Genomic DNA, 18,147 nt, shown 5'->3' with positions numbered 1-18,147 from the left:
TCCACACCTTTGTGCAGAGTTCGCCACAAAAATCAGAAAATTCCCAATCCAATGCATAAAAGTCAATTTGAAGTTGTTTTGTTTCTTTTTTCCAGCCCCTCTTTACTGGGATTTCTAAAAAAAAAAAAAAAAAGTGTAACCAACTTCCTTCAGTGAAAAACCAGCTGATGTGCCAAAGGGTTTTGAAGTTTGCTAGAGAACATTAGGGAACATGTATGGAGCTAAATTGGGGCCAGGAAAAAATATAACTGAAAGAAAAATGTTTAAAAACTGAAACAAATGTTCAAAACTACTCTTCAGATTCAACTCTTATTTTAAGTCTCAAACATATTTTCCACTTTCAGATCTTGTTTTTTTTATTTTCAAACTTTTTCTTCAGTGAGTTTGCTGGTTAAAGTACTCTAACGCTGAAGTTGAATTAATTTTGCCAACAAACTTGTATAATGGAGAGACGTTTTTTATATTTACTCCATATTTGTGTCATATGTTTCTGGACTCATCTCTTCATCTGTTCTCTTTTTAACAGTCACATCAGTCTTTTATACACAATAAGTGAAACTGAACTACTTGCCTGTTATTTTCTTGTTAACTAGATTGTGCCCCGACTTGATCATTTTGATGTAAATTACTAGTTTTGCTAATAATTACCCTAAGCAATTATCTACACCAAAACCAGATGTGTTGTTGCACAACACTGAACTCGATACAATTCTTCTAAAAACATGGGAAAATATTCAAATGTCCCTTTCAAGGCCCTGTAGAGGCAAAGACAAGACATTTTCTAACATGAGTGGGGGGAACTTACACGTTTTCCTAACAGCCCTGCTAAAAAAGTCAAAGTATTTTTGCAGCAGGAATTTCTGAGAGGGTGTGGTCGCCGCGGGGCTGTTTGGGGGCTGGACAAAAACAAAGCCACTGCCGCTTTCCAACCCTCCCACCCAGACTGCCCCTCTATTTGTCTCCCTCTGCCGCCGTCTCTCCTGCTTTCCCCTGTTCAGCGACCTGTTTTCGCTCTCTGCAGCGGGTCGCCCGGTGATGTCACCATCAGGAAGCCTGAGGTGACCTCCCGCCGTTCCTGTAGCGCGAAAACAGGGGCCGGGACTCGCCGCGCCGTCTCATTAAGGGCGTTAAAAACAGAGCGCCGATCCTCTCCGGTCAAAAACCGCTTTCAAATAAGGACGCCGGCACACTCAAAGTCTGAGGTTGTTTCTCTCTTTTTTTTTTCCCGGAACATTCTTGGCCGCTCCGCAAATGTCATAAAACCCACTTCATTAAAAGATAGCAGTCACAATATCTACTTAAGTATTTTAAGCAGCATTTACAGCACGCCATTAGGTATCCCGCTCCGGCGAACTGTACTTTCAGAGACGCATCGGGTTGTGTTTCTGCGCCCACGCTAGACGATGACTCATTACACTAACAGGCCGACTTAAAATGTAAGCTTTATGTGTTTAGATTTGAGGCGAGTGTGTCGGGAGAATTTTAAAGCTGCTGGTGAAACACGGCAGAAAATGAAAATAGTATCAAGTATGAGAGTCAGATCGTCCGGGAAAGAGAATATTTTTGAGTGAATCCAAAACTGTTGACGCCTCAACATACATACACTTGGCAGCTGTAACAAGTTACATTTTTTTTTTTTTTTTTAGGTTTCCCATCATTTTTAGGGATGTGTTTGTGAGTATTTCTTCCAGAAATCCATTTGGGTGGTCAGGCACTGACGAGCAGCAAGGATCCGTAGGAAGCGAGAGGCAGGAAGAGCTGAAAACTGACTCGGATGAAATGGAAGCAATATGTGTAAGTGAGAGTGATTGCTGGCATGGGAAACAAGTGATACTGATTAAGTGTACTTAAAACAGCTGTAGAGGGAGCTTAAATGGAGGAGCTGGAAAACACCAGGAGAACATGAGGTTCAGAGGAAGAACACCAAAACAAAACCAAGCGTGACTGAGCACCAAACGAAGGTCTGAGGCTGAGAGCTAGAAAGCAACAGGTGCAGCTAGAAAAGAAAAAAGGTATGTAGAGAAGTGCAAAGCATGAAGAGACTACACTTGAAAACCAACACAAAGAACATAAAGTACAAAACAAAGCTTTCAGAATGAGCCCAATGTTCATAAACATGTCTATATGGACCTTTTTGCATTGTAACAGGAGCTGCGTCTCCATTACAAACGTCCACAAAACTTTGTCGATATCCCGCTAATGTCGAAAACACACAATTGCAATTAAAACCACACAATAAGTCCTGCCCTGCCATCCTCCTCCTACCACTTCCTGTTGTCGTCTTCGTCTTTCCGCCAGCAGTAACGACTGCTTGTTGATCACACGACTCATGTGATGCGCGAAAAAATGTTTCCATCGCAGTTATTTCGAAACAGCTGAAAAACTCACCTCGTCCTCGTGCATAAACCTTTTATTAAAAACCTTGACTCCCCGTCCATGTTTTTTTTTTTAAATTGGTGTGTTTCCATTAAGCAAAATTAGTTTCGTAATTCCAATTTCCACAATTATTCGGTCAATGGAAACGCATCTAGAGTCATGTTGGAACAGGAAAGTGTAATCCGCAAACGGGTTCCACGCAAAAAAAACCCCTCCAACCAAACAACATAATGGTCTCCGCCCACCTAACTTTACACTGGGCACAATGCCGTCACCAAGCAAGGTTTATCTGGCAACCGGCAGACTCATCCATCGAATTTAGCCAGATAGTGGAGAAAGATTTATCATACCAGCGAACATGTCTTCATGCTTCACGCCATTATATTGGACACTTTGTACTGGACTTGGCAGTGTAATGCTTGGATGGTCGAGGAAACCTATTCCGCGAATCTCTCTAGACTTCTGTCCTCTTCAGTGTTCTGTTGTTTTAGGTGGCCTACCACTGAGTGACTGAGTTGTTGCTGTTTGCAGAAGCAGTCTGCAAACCTACGTGAATTTAAACACTGGTTGCCATGGTGTTGACTGACACAGGTAGACTTCATTCCTAATGTTGCAGTTCATGCAAAGTGAGGTGCAGGTACAGCACCTGATTGACCAGCATTCCTCAACACTGTTGCTGCTTTCCCCGCAGCCACAAGTGTTGCTTAAAATGTCAAAACAAGCCTGTCAAACTTTCCTGTATTTTAGTATCACAAACATCTTCTCGAACACATGATTTACGGTTTGTCTCTCATGACTGAACAAAGGAGATGTAATCTTTTCCAGTTTTCCCATCTCCTACTATCAGCCGTTTTCATCAGCTTGTGCAACGTCTTAAAGGTGACATGCTGAAAGAAATGATTGTTACAAAAGATTCATGTGATGAAAGAAAAAAAGAATCAATCAACATCTTAGGATAAAGGCTGCTGCTAAAAAGGGATTCCTGCCAGAAACATCCCCACATTTTGAAATGAAAATGAAAGCAAGCTTCTGGTGAAAGAGTTGGGATCATTAGGAAAATCAATGCATATCCGTCAGAGGAAAAACAAAGGCTCGGCACCATTTCAGCAAATTAATAAGTGATCCCTTTGGACTCATAAGCACAACATGTCCAAACAATGGGCACCTAATTTCAAAACGACGAGTGCGGCTGATAGTTACGTAACAGAAACTCTCTTATCGAAGTAAACACCAGATAAGCTCTCTGTCATTATGTTTCTCTAGGCTGTAGAGTTACACTGCTGCAGAAATTAGGCTAGATGTTATGAGGTTGGCGTTTTGGTTCTGTCTTTAAAACAGAAAACCAGCTAGCTTTAAGGGAAAGCTGCATAGAGACACTTAAGGAAGCAATGTTCTTCTGTTGCTCCTCAAGTAGTCATTGGTTTGCTGATAAGTAACAAAGGCTGCATTTCAGTGAAGAACTTAATTGTGAAAATAGGATTACAAAACATGACTGTGAATCAAAATGCTAACGCTTTTGGCCAATGACTGCTGGAGATTGGCACCAGCTCTGAGGAAACACCACAAGGATGGGCAGGTACAGACGATGGATGGGTAATTATTACTGCTTAAATTGACTAGTATAATACAGTGAGATCACCTTTCAACATTTGTAAACCGATAGTGTAGTAGTAATAATAATGCTAATAATAATGCTACCACTACTAAAAATAAGAAGAACAGCAGTTGTGTTTTAATAATGCTTTACATAGAAAAAATAAAGAAAAACACAACAACAAATAAAATTCAACAGCATCCAATTTAACTGGTACACCTAAGGGTTAAAAGGACAGGGCTTAGTATTGAGCCTTGGGGGTCTCCGTAGGTAATAGGAAAGTGTTCTTCCTGAAGCAAAACTATCAAGTTTGTTTAGGAGTCTCTTAAATCAGTGATTTACCTAAAAAGTGAAACTGCCTCTGTAGCCTGTTCAGCAAGATTTCACACAGATTTTAAGCAACGGTTAAATCCAACAGCCCAAGAGAAGTGAGATTACAAGAATCTTGATTTATTGTTAAATCAATCAGCAGTTTCAAAAGAGCTGTCTCCACGCTGCGTTTGACCCTAATGCCAGATTGAAATACTTGATGAAAATTGTTTTTATAAAGATAATTGTTTAACAAATTCTTCATTATTTTACATTTAAAATTAGCCTGTACTTACTAAGGTTACTGTTATTTTTTGTGTGTGTGTTTTTTTAAGGAAGCTTTGGGGAAAAAATGTCACGAATGGGGGAAAAAATTCCTCATTGTAATGACTTTTTCAACAATTCCACAAAAATTAATTTAAATGTTACCAAAATTTTTGATGTATTTTTAAAAGATTTGAAATATATGTATATTTTTTAAAACAAAGACACGTAATTATTCTTGTGAGCTACACATGTTGAGACCACATATAACCTAAATAAAGCAGGAATCAAAAAAGGCTTCATGCATTTGAACAGTTCAAAGAACAAACTATTTATGGACAAGCTTTAGAAGTCATCTGGGGGGGAAAAAACAACCTTGTTTGCTTTGAAGTTTTGCTCCAAAAAAAAAAAAGAGGGGTGTGTTGAATAAAAGCACACAAAAATGTATCTCTTATCTCTGATCCCATGCCTGGATTGCAGCCACTGATGCCCAGCATGGTGACCTGTATAGGTGGTCCTCCGCTGAGCCAATTAGCTGGGCGGCTCCAAAAGTCACAAGAGCTTTGAAACGATAACAAAGTCACCTTTTGTGCTCTCCATCTTTGTAGTAAAGGAAACAGGAGTTCAGCGATATGTTACGGCTCTTTGTGGAGCAGCGACGGGGTGGGAGGAGAGGAGCAGCAGAAGGCGGAGGAGGACACACTGACAGGACGCTCTGGTGAGTTTGGACAAAACTGTAGATTGGAGCAGAAAGTAACAGAGCAGTCCAAAAGAAAGTCCAGCATATGGCCTGTCTCAGCGGGACACTTGGTCCTGAACCACAACTCCCCCTTAAATCTGTGGTTTTCCCTGTTTTCTCGGAACACACATGCGCTCCCTGCATCCTTTGCTCAGGAAATGAACAGGATAGAGTCAAAAAGAAACTAAAGAGACTTTGCTTTTTGATGGCAAACATGACAGGGAGCAATCCTGAAATCCCTAAATCCCAGCGGCTGTGTGGGTGTGCATCATTACATATATGACGTGTTGTCCATTACATCATGTAAATTACAGTCTCCCGAAGCCCAGACTTACTAAATCACCAAGGTGATTTGGTCAAGAGGGTTGAATCAACATTACATCTCGTCTTATGCCTACAGGGAGCAAAAATGTTTTCATAGAAACCCTGAGTCTGTATCTCCAAAGGATAACGGACGTTTATTTACAGGCTCTTGACAGCAGATAAAGTACATTTTTAAAATAGGCTCAGTAATTTGTTACTGAAAACATGCAGGAGAAATCTGCCTGCATGTTTTTTGGGAAGCAGAGGTTTGTTTTCCAATAAAATTCAACACCAACTAGTGCTGAAATTTACTGTTCAGTCATGAGTTCAATACATTTTAGAAGCAGTGAGTGTTTTCGAGGATTAGATTATTCCCTGCTATGGGAAACAAGTTTGTTTCCCACAGCGGGTGAGATTAAAGTTTGCACTAGTGTGCCATCTAGTGGTCTTTGAATGTATTGTCTTATGCAATCAAGCAACAAATTCACCAACCAAATTAAGAAGAAACAAATCCTACTGAAAGCATGTCCAGATAGTGTACTGTGTGTAAACTCAGTACTTGAGGCCGTTGAGGCTCCTTTTTGTGTTTGTACCTGCTGCAGCACAGCTGCCTTCGTCTCCTCTGTGTTTTAAAATGTCCTGGTTGACGACTAATAAAGAACAATGAAGAATACAAGAAAAGCAGTGGTCAGACACCAGCGTGACGTGGCTCCCCAGATGATCACTGAGTATGGAAATTTCACACTGGACTTCCAGCAACTTGGGTTTTGTGCCAACCCACTCCCCAGAGTCTGAAACTTTGATTTTCCAAATGGAATGCAAAATGTACTTTTATCTGACCGGACTTTGGACCACTGGACTGAAACCACTGTTTCGTCCTTCTATGTATTATATACAATATGTGCCTATAGCTATAATATATAGAAATTCAGTGAAGTTAGACAGACCAAAGTTTATTCATATTTCTTTTGATATTCCAAATATTTTGGATGCATCTGATCTGCCCTGTCTCAGTGTAGCTGAACTTATTATCCTCTGCATCATCTCCAAGGGTCATTTTTCACCGTCTCTACTGCGTACTTCCTTGTATTTCCTGTCTTGTCTGGCGAATTTGTGAGGTCAGAAGTTTAGGTGAAAACCAATCCTCCCTCGGGAAGTACTGTAGTCACAAAAGTACAGGCAGCTATTTAAAAACTCCTCGATAATGACGAGGCACGGCTGGAATCCTGGACCGACGCTCTTTCATTGGAAACGTGCCTCCATTGCTCACATGTATAAATTTACACAACCACTGAACAACTTACAAAAAGACAAATTTAATCCTTTAAAGAATATATTCTGTTCAATTCTTTTCCTCTGTCAGGTTGAAACAACGTGCTCCTGTGCGTCTTTCTCCAAATCCAGTGTTTATTAATAAACCTAAACATGTCTGGGGTCGTCATGGTCACACATAGCAGCACGGTGAGTGTGAGGGAAGAAGGAGGTCGGCTCAGCTGTCTTTTTCACCCTCCCCTCCTCTTAGAGTTCATCCGCACCCCATTCTCCCGCTCATTCCCCAACCGCTCCGCTCTCTTTTGTCGTCTCAACTACAAACTGTTCAACTGCTTCCACACACTCACCATCAGGAGACGCCACACTGAAAAAGGACCTGGGATATATATGCTAATTGTAAGTACAGTTAAATTACAATTGACATTTTGTGGTTTGACCAGGTTTGAATTTTGATGCTGACAATGTTCTACTGCTGCAAAGACAGAGGACAAGCAAAAAAACATCATATTTTACAACTTTATAAACATTAGATGAGGGACTTTTACTGGAAAAGTGGAAAAGTTTACATTTATGCTTACATCAGATGTAGGTCACTAGTCCCTCTGGGTGCAACGCAGCCTCTTGTCCACATCTGTGCTGCAACAAGACAGACGGTCGCTTTCTTATCCTGCTCAGAGTTTTCTTTTTGTAAAACTTAAATGTGATGCTAACCAAGAGAACAGATGTTCTGAACAGACTAGAATCAACTTGAATGTATCCAAATAGCATCGTGCCCCACTAACTTCTGCCTTACAGACATCATTGACTCAATCTAGTCAGTTTCCTCTTAGACTTCTAGACAGTCTTAAATCTACAAAAACCACTACAATATTTAAAACTGGAAAACAAACATACTCGTCTATAGATAGACACAATGACATGTTATGGTAACGTTCTTGGACGCATGCAGTGCCACTTGCTGGAGTTTCACAGCTTCAAATCCATCAGGCTGGCTTTAGTACCCATGGCATTACAGTGTTTATATGTGAAATCATGAATAGGCCTGCCGAGGCATGTCCAAACATTCCAAAAAGCTTTGACGCCTGGACACCTGCCCCCTGACGAGACAGCTGTCAGTAGCCTGCCATTTTCAAAACTGCTCTCCTCCACGGACCCAGAAGTCCCCGTGGCATCACAGCTTTCAGCGTCTCGCCATATTAGCCTAACCCCTCCGTTAACAGGTCATCAGTGTCAGCGAGGTATATCACTGGCATGATAGAAACATCTTCATAAAATAAGTACAGCTGTTTTCAGTTTGAACGTAATAAACAGAATGTTCTGGCACTTGTCTAAAACACGAGTCAGTGCAAGATCATACGAGTAACAGCATTTACTTTGTAAAAATAAAAACCAAAGAGTGTGAAAACCAAAGAGTTTGAAGTCCATGTTCCTCAGAATTGGATCTTAGATGCTTTCTGGACATCTCTGTGTTACTTCCAAAAAGAACCAAGACAGATGGTATGGAGTCAATCTGTCACTGTTGCAGTTATGAGACACCAAGCAAGGCACTGACAGCAGAGGAAGACATATGTTAGGGTAACCTGGCTTCACAACTCAATGGAGCGATGCAGCGTTGACAGGCACTGATGTGACCACAGGACTTAAGGTAAAAAAGAAATGGCAAACTTTTAATGGATTAGCGTTCAGAATTCATCCAAATAGGTTTCACTTCATACTGCCTGTAGGTCTGTCAATTGCTTAACTTATGAGAGCTCACATGTGCATGGGATATGGTCAGCTGGATTAGGTCCACCATTGGCTACGCACTGGCAACTGTCTTAAATATTTTACCTTCTTTCTTGCCATAGAAAATAGGCAACAAACTTCTGAAATTACCTCGTCTTTGATAAGGTTTGATAAGGATTAAAAGTCACCTGAATGATCCAGAGAAGCAGAGAAGCAAAAGAGCCAAAACGTCTGCTCATACAGAGGCGTTCCTGCTTGCTGACTAGGTTGATGTCTTTGATTGTCAGTGTTTGACCCACTGGAATCATATGAAAGTACTAGTCAAAGAATATTTTTCTGATTTGGCTCATATTTTCACAAAAAAAACAAACACGTCGGTCCATAATAGTGTCTCTTACCTTTCAGCTGAGGTGTTATTTACCAAATATTAAGACTTGCTGATGACCAGGTGATTTGCTGACCAGGCAAAACCTTAAAAACTGGAACCTTTTATTGTGATTTTTGTTGTGTGCCTGACATAGTCCTTACTTCTTGTCAAGGGTTGTTGCAGGACCTAAAGGAGATCACTTCACCAGAACAGAGTAAAAGAATTTGGCTAACCCAATGGAAGACCAAGAGGAGGACTTATCTACTGGATTTGGGCCACTCTTTATCAGAGAAGAAAAGGGGGATACAGATGGAAGCATCGTGGAACAGAGTGATGGTAACCAAAACCCCAAAGGGCAAAACTTCACTGGAAAACAGGGTAACCAACCAATGCCATACCTACAGGAAATGGACGTCTTACTGAAAAGTTGTGAAAAGCTTACAGGTATTCCTTTTAGATCACGCCACATTGAGGGTTACTCCGAAGCAAGTCTGAGTAAGTCCAGTTGGAATCGAGGCAAAGAGGAGATCCGAACAGAAACCCTTGTCGAAGCAAGCAGTTCTCCTCTAGACAGCAGTTCCTCCTGCTACATTGACACACATATGGACCGGACTGAAACAAAAGCCGAACGGGCAGAAAGCCAAAACTTAGGCACAATAATCCACAGGCATGGGACGTCTTATCACTCAGAGATGCCTCTATTTTCAGTTGGCAACAACCTGTGTGCCAGCATGGTGGAGTGTGAGGGCCAGCTGTTGGGGATGTTGGCCATGCTTGAAAGTTGCATGGAGGAGGCTGGCATGGAGTTCGAGCCACAAGATCGGGCAGCAGACGCAGGCCAAGACTATGTGCACATCAGAAAGGATCCACAACATCCTACTGGTACAGCCCAGACCGAGGATCAGCCAGAGAGCCAAACACTGTTGCCAGTGAATGCTGATTCTTTTGGCAAAGGCAATAATGCTTCAGAGGCTGGTGAGATTGGAGAAGCAATAAATTCAGCAAGAAAAAGAAGCCCACATGATCATTTGGTTGATTGCTCAAAGGAGAGACCAGAGAGGCAAAGTAATCTTGTAGTAGATCAGAGGCCTGACTTCTTGTTTTCAGATCTGCAAGTGCCTCTGGAGCAAGCAAACCAAGATCCAGAGGTCTGTGGGGACACAAGCACTGGACAAAGGTTCAATGAAGAGATTGAGACTATAGAAGACATTGCCAAAGCAGGAATAGATGACATAAACATGACTGAAGAGAGGCATAAAACTGATCTTGAGTCGGACATGAATAGATTGAGGTCTCAGATGGAGGACTGCATAGAGGAGGTGCAGCGGTTGGAGAAACGGAGGAAGGAGTTACTGTTGGAGGTGCTGCAGCTGAGAGGGCCCAGAGACGAAGAGGATGTGGAAAGGGGAAGCAGGGACGAAGAGGAGACTGAGGAGTCGATTGACAGAAAAGCTCTGGAGCTGTTCACTATTCTCAGGGCAGAAGAGGAGGGAAGGCGAGAGGAGAGAAAAAGGGAGATTCAAGGCCTCAGGGAAGAGAGGGCAGAGGAAGAGAGGAAGACATGGAAGGTGAATCTGGAGAGACAGGGACTGCAAGACGAACTCAGGAGGCTGAGGAGGAAGCTGTTTACTGTGGCAAGGGACTGTGCCCAGAGTCAGGCAACACTAAACAATCAGCGCTGTGATGTGGAGTTACTGAAGACGGAGGAGGTAATACCACCACCAGCAGCAGCTGTAGAAGCATCACATCTTTTAGGAAACACTGGGTAAAAAATGTTTAATCCCTCTCTTCCTTTTCCCAGGAAAAGTTGAACTCTTTGGTGTTGCAGCTGACAGAGGAGACTTGTCAACTCAGATCAGACCAGCAGGAACAAGTGTTGGAGCTAGAAGCAGAGCTTCAGCGCAGAAGCTCCGGACAGACCTCCAACCCTCAGGAGGACCTGACTGAGTGCAGGAGGAATTCCTGTGAGGACGTCCAGCAGTACGTCCAGGGTGGGCTGAAAGCACTGGAAGACAGGTGCTGTCACAGTCATCGAATGCTTTGAGTGCATGAAAATACTCCATTCAAAAATATCTATTCCTGATTTTTCTTAAATTACCGCATCTGAGTCAATAAAATCCTAATCAAATATGGGCATCAAGGGCAGTGAAAGTTCTTGATCCTTAAGCAACTGTTATTTAAATTATGCAAACCTCTCAAATATTGTATTTATCCACTCTTATGCCATTCATGTTCTGTGTACATTGACACTGTGATGACAAATTTGAGTTGATATATTGCTCGCCTAGATACGAGCCCATTTTGGAGGCACTGCTGAAGAGAAAAGAGGCAGCGGCTGGTGCCCTGGTGAAAGCCAAAGAGCAGTCACAGGAGCTGAGGGTCCAGGTCAAACCTCTGAGGGAGGAGATTCAGAAACTGGAGCTGGAGAGGACCTGTTTGGAGGAGAGACTCAAACTGACCTACGTGCAGAGGCAGGAGGATGCAGGTCGCCACAAGGTAGGCAAACTGTGCTTTTTGAGCATCTCTGAAAACTGGTGCCGGCATTCCCTTCAATGGATTGTCTAATCACTGCCCTCTGACCCCCTCTTTAGGAAGCTGTGCGTTTTCTGGAGGAGAGAATCCGAGAGCTGAGGACAGAGCTGGAGATTCAGAAGAGAAAAACAAAGGACCTGGAGGAGTTGAGAGAAAACCTCACCAAGCAGCTCCTGCTTTACAGGTTCTTCATTGTATTTTTGTCAGTTTAATATTAAGGATTCAAGGATCTAACCTGGTTGTTGTCTTTCTGTAGGACACCAACCGAGGTCCACCACAGCTGTGATCAGCAAGGAAGAACATGATCATGCTTTTCTTTTTGGTTGGAAAACAGCCTTGTCATTTGTGTTGTAATTTTGAATTTGCAAAAGAGAGTGAGCTTCATAGATTTCAAGTACGCACTTTACCCAAATTGTTTGCCTGTAAAGTAGGACGCACCATGCAGGAAGGTTTCTGTTTCGAATAAAGGCCTGGTGTTTCTAACAGTGTGAGTCTGGCTGATGACTTAATGTCTCTCTAAAGAACAGAGAGTGCTTCTTAGGCTTATAAGGGCAAGATTTTTGAAGAACTAAACAGTGCGGACCAAATTAATAGAGTGAGTGTGCTCAGGAAACAGGGGAGCGCCGATGTGCCAGGACAGGCACTCATTTCAACAACGCAGAGACGAAGCTGTAGCTCTTTAGTCTTAGATTAAAGACTTGTAAGCATACCTGCTGGGTTAGTAAGGTACTAGTACAGCTCATAAGTAAGAAACACTACTTAGATGGAAATGCAGACAAGTAGGTTCACTGGCTGCTTAAGGAAATTCAGTCAAATGTGGACTATGTGCAACATTAAAATGCTGAACATAAAAATGGAAAATAAAAACCTAAGTGGGTACCTGGACTGCTTTAAAACTGAATTTCAAGGGGAAAAAAAATCTTTTCACAAAAATGTTTTTCGTTCAAAGAATGTAGGTGAGCAAGTAGGTAAATAAGAACGAGGCAATGTTTGAATCTTAAAAGAATAATGCATGCAAAGTTTTGGTGTAAAACTGAGCAGTAAACAAACATTATATATAATAATTGCAAAGACACATTGGATAACTACGGAAGAGAATTAGGGCCGGATTAGGCCTCTGAAAAAGACCCCAACTGAATTGTGACTTTAATCTCAGAAATCTGACTTCAGTGGCCCTGATCCCCTTCTGTAGATAACCTAGAATATTGTAATCTGATGCAGTATAATGTCAACCATATATTCTTCTCATTTAAATTCCACCAAACTGTTGAATTTATAGTGTTGTATTATGTTTTTGTAGGAACAAAAACATAATGAAGGTTGGTAGCAGCAAGACACAAGAACTGTTTGGACGAGAAAGGGGAAGAAAAGAGCGCAGGTGTGTATGGAGAAGTGTTGTAGGATATTTACAACATTAGGAGACAAACGGGGAGATTGTAGATCACTGAGCGGATTTGCCATTTACGTTTTACAAAGGAATTTTAAAAAGCCTTACCTGGCTGTTAATACAACGTGCAGCTGCTGCCGAGTTACAGAGATGCAGGAACATGAAGAAAAAAAAGTGCAGGAAATATTGGGACATGTCCACAGCAGTCCTTCAGGAAGTCACACGCCTCAGCTTTTTGAGGACAACTTACATTGGTCAATCACCCCAATTTACATCATTTTTTTAATCTGGGGGGAACCGGAGCACCCGGAGAAAACCCCCCACTAACACGGGGAGACCAGACAAACTCCCACAGAAAGAGGCGCCCGGTTGAGAACCAAGACGTCTTTTCTGTGAAGATGCAGCGCTAACCACTGCATCACCGTGTCGCTCTTTTTTTTTTTTTGCTCTAAAATATGAGATGTAATTTGGGGTTTTGAAAATGGTTCAGGACTGACCTGGACCTGGACTGACCTCTAAAACAAGCTTCTTGCTTTTCCCACAACAAATGACTTCTCTTTCTTTTTGTTGTTTCCACAATCTGAACCGTTTGCAAATTCAATTTTCTAGAAATCAATGCTACTGTTTTTTTTTAGGACGATTTACATTGGTCAATCACCAAAAGTTACATCATTTTTAAAAAAAAAATCTGTGGGGAACCGGAGCACCCGGAGAAAACCCCACACTTAACACGGAGAGAAAAGACAAACTCCCACAGAAAGAGGCGCCCGGTTGAGAACCAAGACGTCTTTTCTGTGAAGATGCCGTGTTAACCACGGCATCACCGTGCTGACTTTTTTTTTTCTGGTCTAAAATCAGAAATGCATTTTGGGGTTTTGCACACGGTTCAGAAATTAACTGGACATATTTTCTGAGTCGCTTGATTCTGAGGTTTTCTTGGTTTTCTTCCACTTTTGTGGTTTTCTGAGCCCCAAACTGTGTCGAATCCTTTTCCAAAGCGATTTCTTTTTGTCAACTGCCTCCCCTGATTCCTCTGACAGATTTTCCACACGGCACTCTGTCACTTCCCTGGGTTCCATGTCACTCAGCCTGTCTACCACAAAGTCACTTCTGTCCTTGGGAACATGAGGAACATCAAGATCTTCTGATAGGGTTTGCGCTAAGAGAAGGCCCACACTCAAGGACGCAGGGTCAGAAATGTTATTTACAGAGGTCATGCCTTCCTCATCTGGATCTTGCCACTTTGCCACTTTTCGTCTGTCTCTTTGTTGACGCCCAGTTTTAATTGTTTCCTTCTTGGCTTTGTAATGAAGCCCACAGCCGGAGTGCCGTCGTCGGAAGGCAGTCAGTTGTTTTTTTAGATTCTCCTTCTGAGTTTGAAGCTCGTTGATAATCTTCTGGTCATTTGTCACCTTCTCCGAATAAACCCTCATCTCTTTATCTACACTCTGGTTGAATTTTTCTGTCTGATCTATTAGAGCAGAAACATTACTCTCATATTTAGTTTTAAGTTTCTGGTAAGTAACTATAGCAAACTCCAGAGTACTTTGAAGATGTTTTATTATCTTATTTGATTCATAACGCAGGAAAGAAAACTCTATTGCCTTTCTCTGATCCAGATTGTACTTTTCTGCTTTTAGTGTATTGATCAGTTTAACAAGGTCATCCTTTGCTTTTTCCAAATGAGTTTCATTCTCATGACTCATTTCATCTGGATAATTCTCCTTTTCCTGTCTAGCATCTGATTCATATCTCTGCTTTAGCTTTTGGTAGGAATCCTTCATCTGCTCCAGCTCTCCCTGCAGACATTTCTCTCTTTCCTTGCAGTCGTCGATCTCCTTTGACATTTTCTCTAGCAGATTTTGGTCCTGCATGATTTTGTCTTCATAGGCCTGCTTGTCAACCTGCGGTTTTCTCTCAGTAATCTCTGCTTCGGATTTTAATCGAAGCTCCTCGTAGCAGGCCTTGATGTGATCCAGCTCTTCCTGGAGGGCGTTATTCTTTTCTTTCTCTGCCTTAATCTGTGAATTGAACTCTTCCTGTTTGACAATAAGAGCAGGGCTGAGAGTAGCTTGACTGTTTAACTTTTCTACTGCCTGCAGTTCTCTCTCCAACTCTATTGTCCTGTTGATAAAAAACTTCTTAATAGTTCTCTGCCTCTGTAACTCATTTTGTGTCTCCTCCAGTTGTCTTCGGGTAGAGGCCATCTTTTGGTTCTCGTCAAATATTCTCTCTCTCTCCATTTCTAAAAGAGTTCCAAACCTTTGGAACTCTCTCTGGATATCAATCGGAGGAGGTCTGTTCTCTGTGCAGCCTTGCTGTTGTTCATCTATTGAATTTGACTGCTGGGGTCTCATCCCACCGTTGGCGTAATCTTGCCTTTGATATGACATGTTTTCGCAAAACAATCAGTCTTTATCCGCAAATATTCTCCCTCTGAAAGCGCTTTGTCTACGTCTGAACCCGTCAGTAGTGCAGCAAGCAATGACAAGAAGGTAGAAGTTTGTTTCTGACATACAGTGCCGATGACATCACAAGCATGACTCTAGTTGTGACATCACAGAGTTTTCCTTCAGCTTTGGAATGACGATGATGATGCCAGTGTTTGAGAAATCTACCACACTGACCAACCAGCCTGCTCCCCTCCCCCACTATTGAAATTGGGCTGGGTGGAGCTTTGGGGGGGGGGGGGGGGGGGGAGTTATACAGTGTTAGGGTGACTGATTAATTATTTCTATAGTCTATGGTTCATGGTTATTTGTTGTTGAGGCATTGCGCCTTAGGACATTGTCCCGTCTTTTTTGGAATCTGTTTTTAGGAATTAATCTTGTTGTTTTCCCATGTAATGTAATTTACTTTAAGGTAACAGGAAGAGTAAGAGTGTGCAAATGTCTTGGAAAACTGTAACTTCAATTAGCTGTATTGGCTTTCCTGGAGATTTTTCGTTGTTCTGTAACCAACGAACAACGAAACAGTCAAAGTTTTAAGTTTTGATCGCAGAAACCTATTATGCACTAAATCATCAAGAACTTAATATCTATTCACGGACATCGCAAAACTATATACTACACGATCAAGATTATGCTCACTGGGCATTAACCTTTTTTTTCCCTACTTTTTATTGGAATAATATTCTTTCTGCTTTGACTGATGTAATCATTTATTTGCATATTAACGGATGTCTGGGAAGGCAAGTGAATATATCTGGGAAATGGCAATAAAATCAAAAATGATATAGCTTCACACCTCTTTTTATTTCTGTTCAATACCTCTCTCACGTACAAAAACCAAACAGGTTCCTGACTTTTTTCCCTTTTGCAACACAAAGTCATCAGGCGGATGGACGTCATCCACCTCAGAAACAGTAGAAGGTTGACAGGACACAGTATCCACAACAAACACCGTTTTAATGTTATGCTGTAATGCTGTAATATTCCTCTCTGTCATTCCAAACCATGGAATCAGGATTGTCTATGGACCATGAAAACATGAGCCTGGACATCAACTTCTTATGCAATTGCACTTTTAACACTGTTGCTAATATTGTTACTCCCTCTTGTGGTCATTTAGAAATTTACAGATGACAACTATCAAACTGTTAATCATGCTGTATGTACATCTGGAACATTAATGTCACTTCCTACTTATCTCTACTAATGAAATGGCAAAATCTTCCTTCAAAGTAATTTCATTCAAGAAAACTGAACAAGTGTCCTTCAGTTTGACAGTTGACATGGCAACTGAGAGTCCGGTGGACATCAGAGGTGATATGTGGAAATGTTTATTACTATATGTAAAGGTCATTTTTATATATGTTTATTATATGTGGTTATGTTTATTCAGTTAAAAATGTTAACTACGAACAAACATAACTCACCTCCCAATATAGTGCAGTAAACAGAGCGGCTGCTCCCGCCATCTTTTATCAAACGCCTTTTCTTTTTACGTCTTTTATCGCTTAAAATGAGCCACAAACTATCACTGCTGCTTCTACATCGTCATTCCGTGTTTGATTATTCTAAATTCATGTTTGGTATGTTGAGGGTTTTACTGGATTTTCTTCTGGGATGTTCGTGAGTGGAATCGGTTCTGTGGTGTGTTGTTCCTGCCGAACCAACCGAACCTGTTGGACTTTTATCGGTTCTGTGGTCACAGAGGTTTGGAAAATCGGCTGATAATCTTTAAATTGTGTCGTGTGAACCAGACTTAAGACTCACAAGCTTTACTCATCTCGTCTTGACCACTGCCATAACGCTCTCTGACTCTGGTCGCTATGGTAACGTTTACATATCCCTTCAAAATAAGATACAGATGCGCCACAAAAACGAACATTTTACTTTCGTGAAAATTTTAACTCACAATAACGACTAATGGGAGCCCTGAGCTTGTTTCTCTGCAACCAGACGGTCCATCTGGGAGTGAAGGGAGACAATGACACCAGAAGTGTTGCTTATGCACAGGGTGCCTGGTCTCATTGTCTCATTAACATCCGGTCACCATATCATGCAGAGCTTGGACTGTGGGAATCACCTACCGGGATAAATCCATTCTCCTGTCTCTTCTCTGGGCCTTTTCCCTTCATAAAGAAACTTTCCATAGAATCTGATCTGTTTCTGACTCATTTTGCTGCTTGTGGCTCAATGTTGGCGCAAGACATAACCCGATTAAAGGACTTTCAAAATAAAAGATCCTCCAGACTCAAATAATACATAAAATGGAAATATTTAATAATTTCTTGCGCGGCCCGGTACCAATTGGTCCACGGACCGGTACCGGTCCGCGGCCCGGGGTTTGGGGACCACTGGTTTAGGTCACACCACACAGAGAACAGGAACTTTAAGGCGCCACTAGATGTGTGCTCTGGATTTTAGCTTGTTGTCCTAAACTATAGTTTTTTGCAGTGAATGTTATTGTTTCTCCCTCATCAGAAGACTACCCTAGTTTTAGCAGCATTTATATGGAGCTTAAACAATTTTATAATTCACAAATGCACAGAATCCTTACGTCATGTCTACCTACTTGTCCATGCAGAGTTGCGAGATGTGCTTGCTACCACCTTTCTACCCATGCAGCTTTTTCAGTAAATAGTAATTTTCTGTCTTTCAGTGATGTCTGTTTAAAAAATTGTGACAATAGAAATATTTTAATCTTAATAACATTAAGTACTTAAATTTATTTTTAATCATGTAAAGCACTTTAAACTGCTTTAAAGCAGTTAAAAGTGCTTTAAGTAATTAATTCAAGTAATTAATTACTTAAATTAATTTACTTAATTTAAG

General features: G+C 41.5%; 1 protein-coding gene across 10 annotated transcripts; it reads left to right on the top strand.

Moving 5' to 3' along the window:
• The first annotated feature begins 261 nt into the window (after nucleotides 1–261).
• On the top strand, nucleotides 262–11,966 carry sync (syncoilin, intermediate filament protein). Of its 10 annotated transcripts, none has more exons than XM_032580894.1 (7): nucleotides 262–1,794; nucleotides 5,152–7,253; nucleotides 9,122–10,658; nucleotides 10,751–10,965; nucleotides 11,238–11,445; nucleotides 11,541–11,665; nucleotides 11,738–11,966. In XM_032580894.1, the coding sequence occupies exons 3-7, from the start codon at nucleotides 9,186–9,188 to the stop codon at nucleotides 11,784–11,786; spliced, it is 2,070 nt and encodes a 689-aa protein (XP_032436785.1). In that variant the 5' UTR covers nucleotides 262–1,794; nucleotides 5,152–7,253; nucleotides 9,122–9,185; the 3' UTR covers nucleotides 11,787–11,966. The 10 variants fall into 10 exon arrangements, with proteins under 10 accessions (XP_032436785.1, XP_032436784.1, XP_032436786.1 ...); XM_032580893.1 differs by having other exon boundaries at nucleotides 262–3,952; XM_032580895.1 differs by lacking the exon at nucleotides 262–1,794 and having other exon boundaries at nucleotides 4,630–5,261; nucleotides 7,108–7,253.
• Nucleotides 11,967–18,147: the final 6,181 nt, after the last annotated feature.

This window comes from Xiphophorus hellerii, chromosome 13 (genome assembly GCF_003331165.1).
Source record: "Xiphophorus hellerii strain 12219 chromosome 13, Xiphophorus_hellerii-4.1, whole genome shotgun sequence".
Classification (NCBI taxonomy): domain Eukaryota; kingdom Metazoa; phylum Chordata; class Actinopteri; order Cyprinodontiformes; family Poeciliidae; genus Xiphophorus; species Xiphophorus hellerii.
This window is presented reverse-complemented; position numbering and strand designations above follow the sequence as displayed.

Coding starts and splice junctions, on each gene's coding strand:
- sync (XM_032580894.1), top strand. CDS start 9,186: ATGGAAGACCAAGAGGAGGACTTATCTACTGGATTTGGGCCACTCTTT. Junction 10,659..10,750: donor AGTTACTGAAGACGGAGGAG/GTAATACCACCA, acceptor TCCTTTTCCCAG/GAAAAGTTGAACTCTTTGGT. Junction 11,446..11,540: donor AGGATGCAGGTCGCCACAAG/GTAGGCAAACTG, acceptor CCCCCTCTTTAG/GAAGCTGTGCGTTTTCTGGA.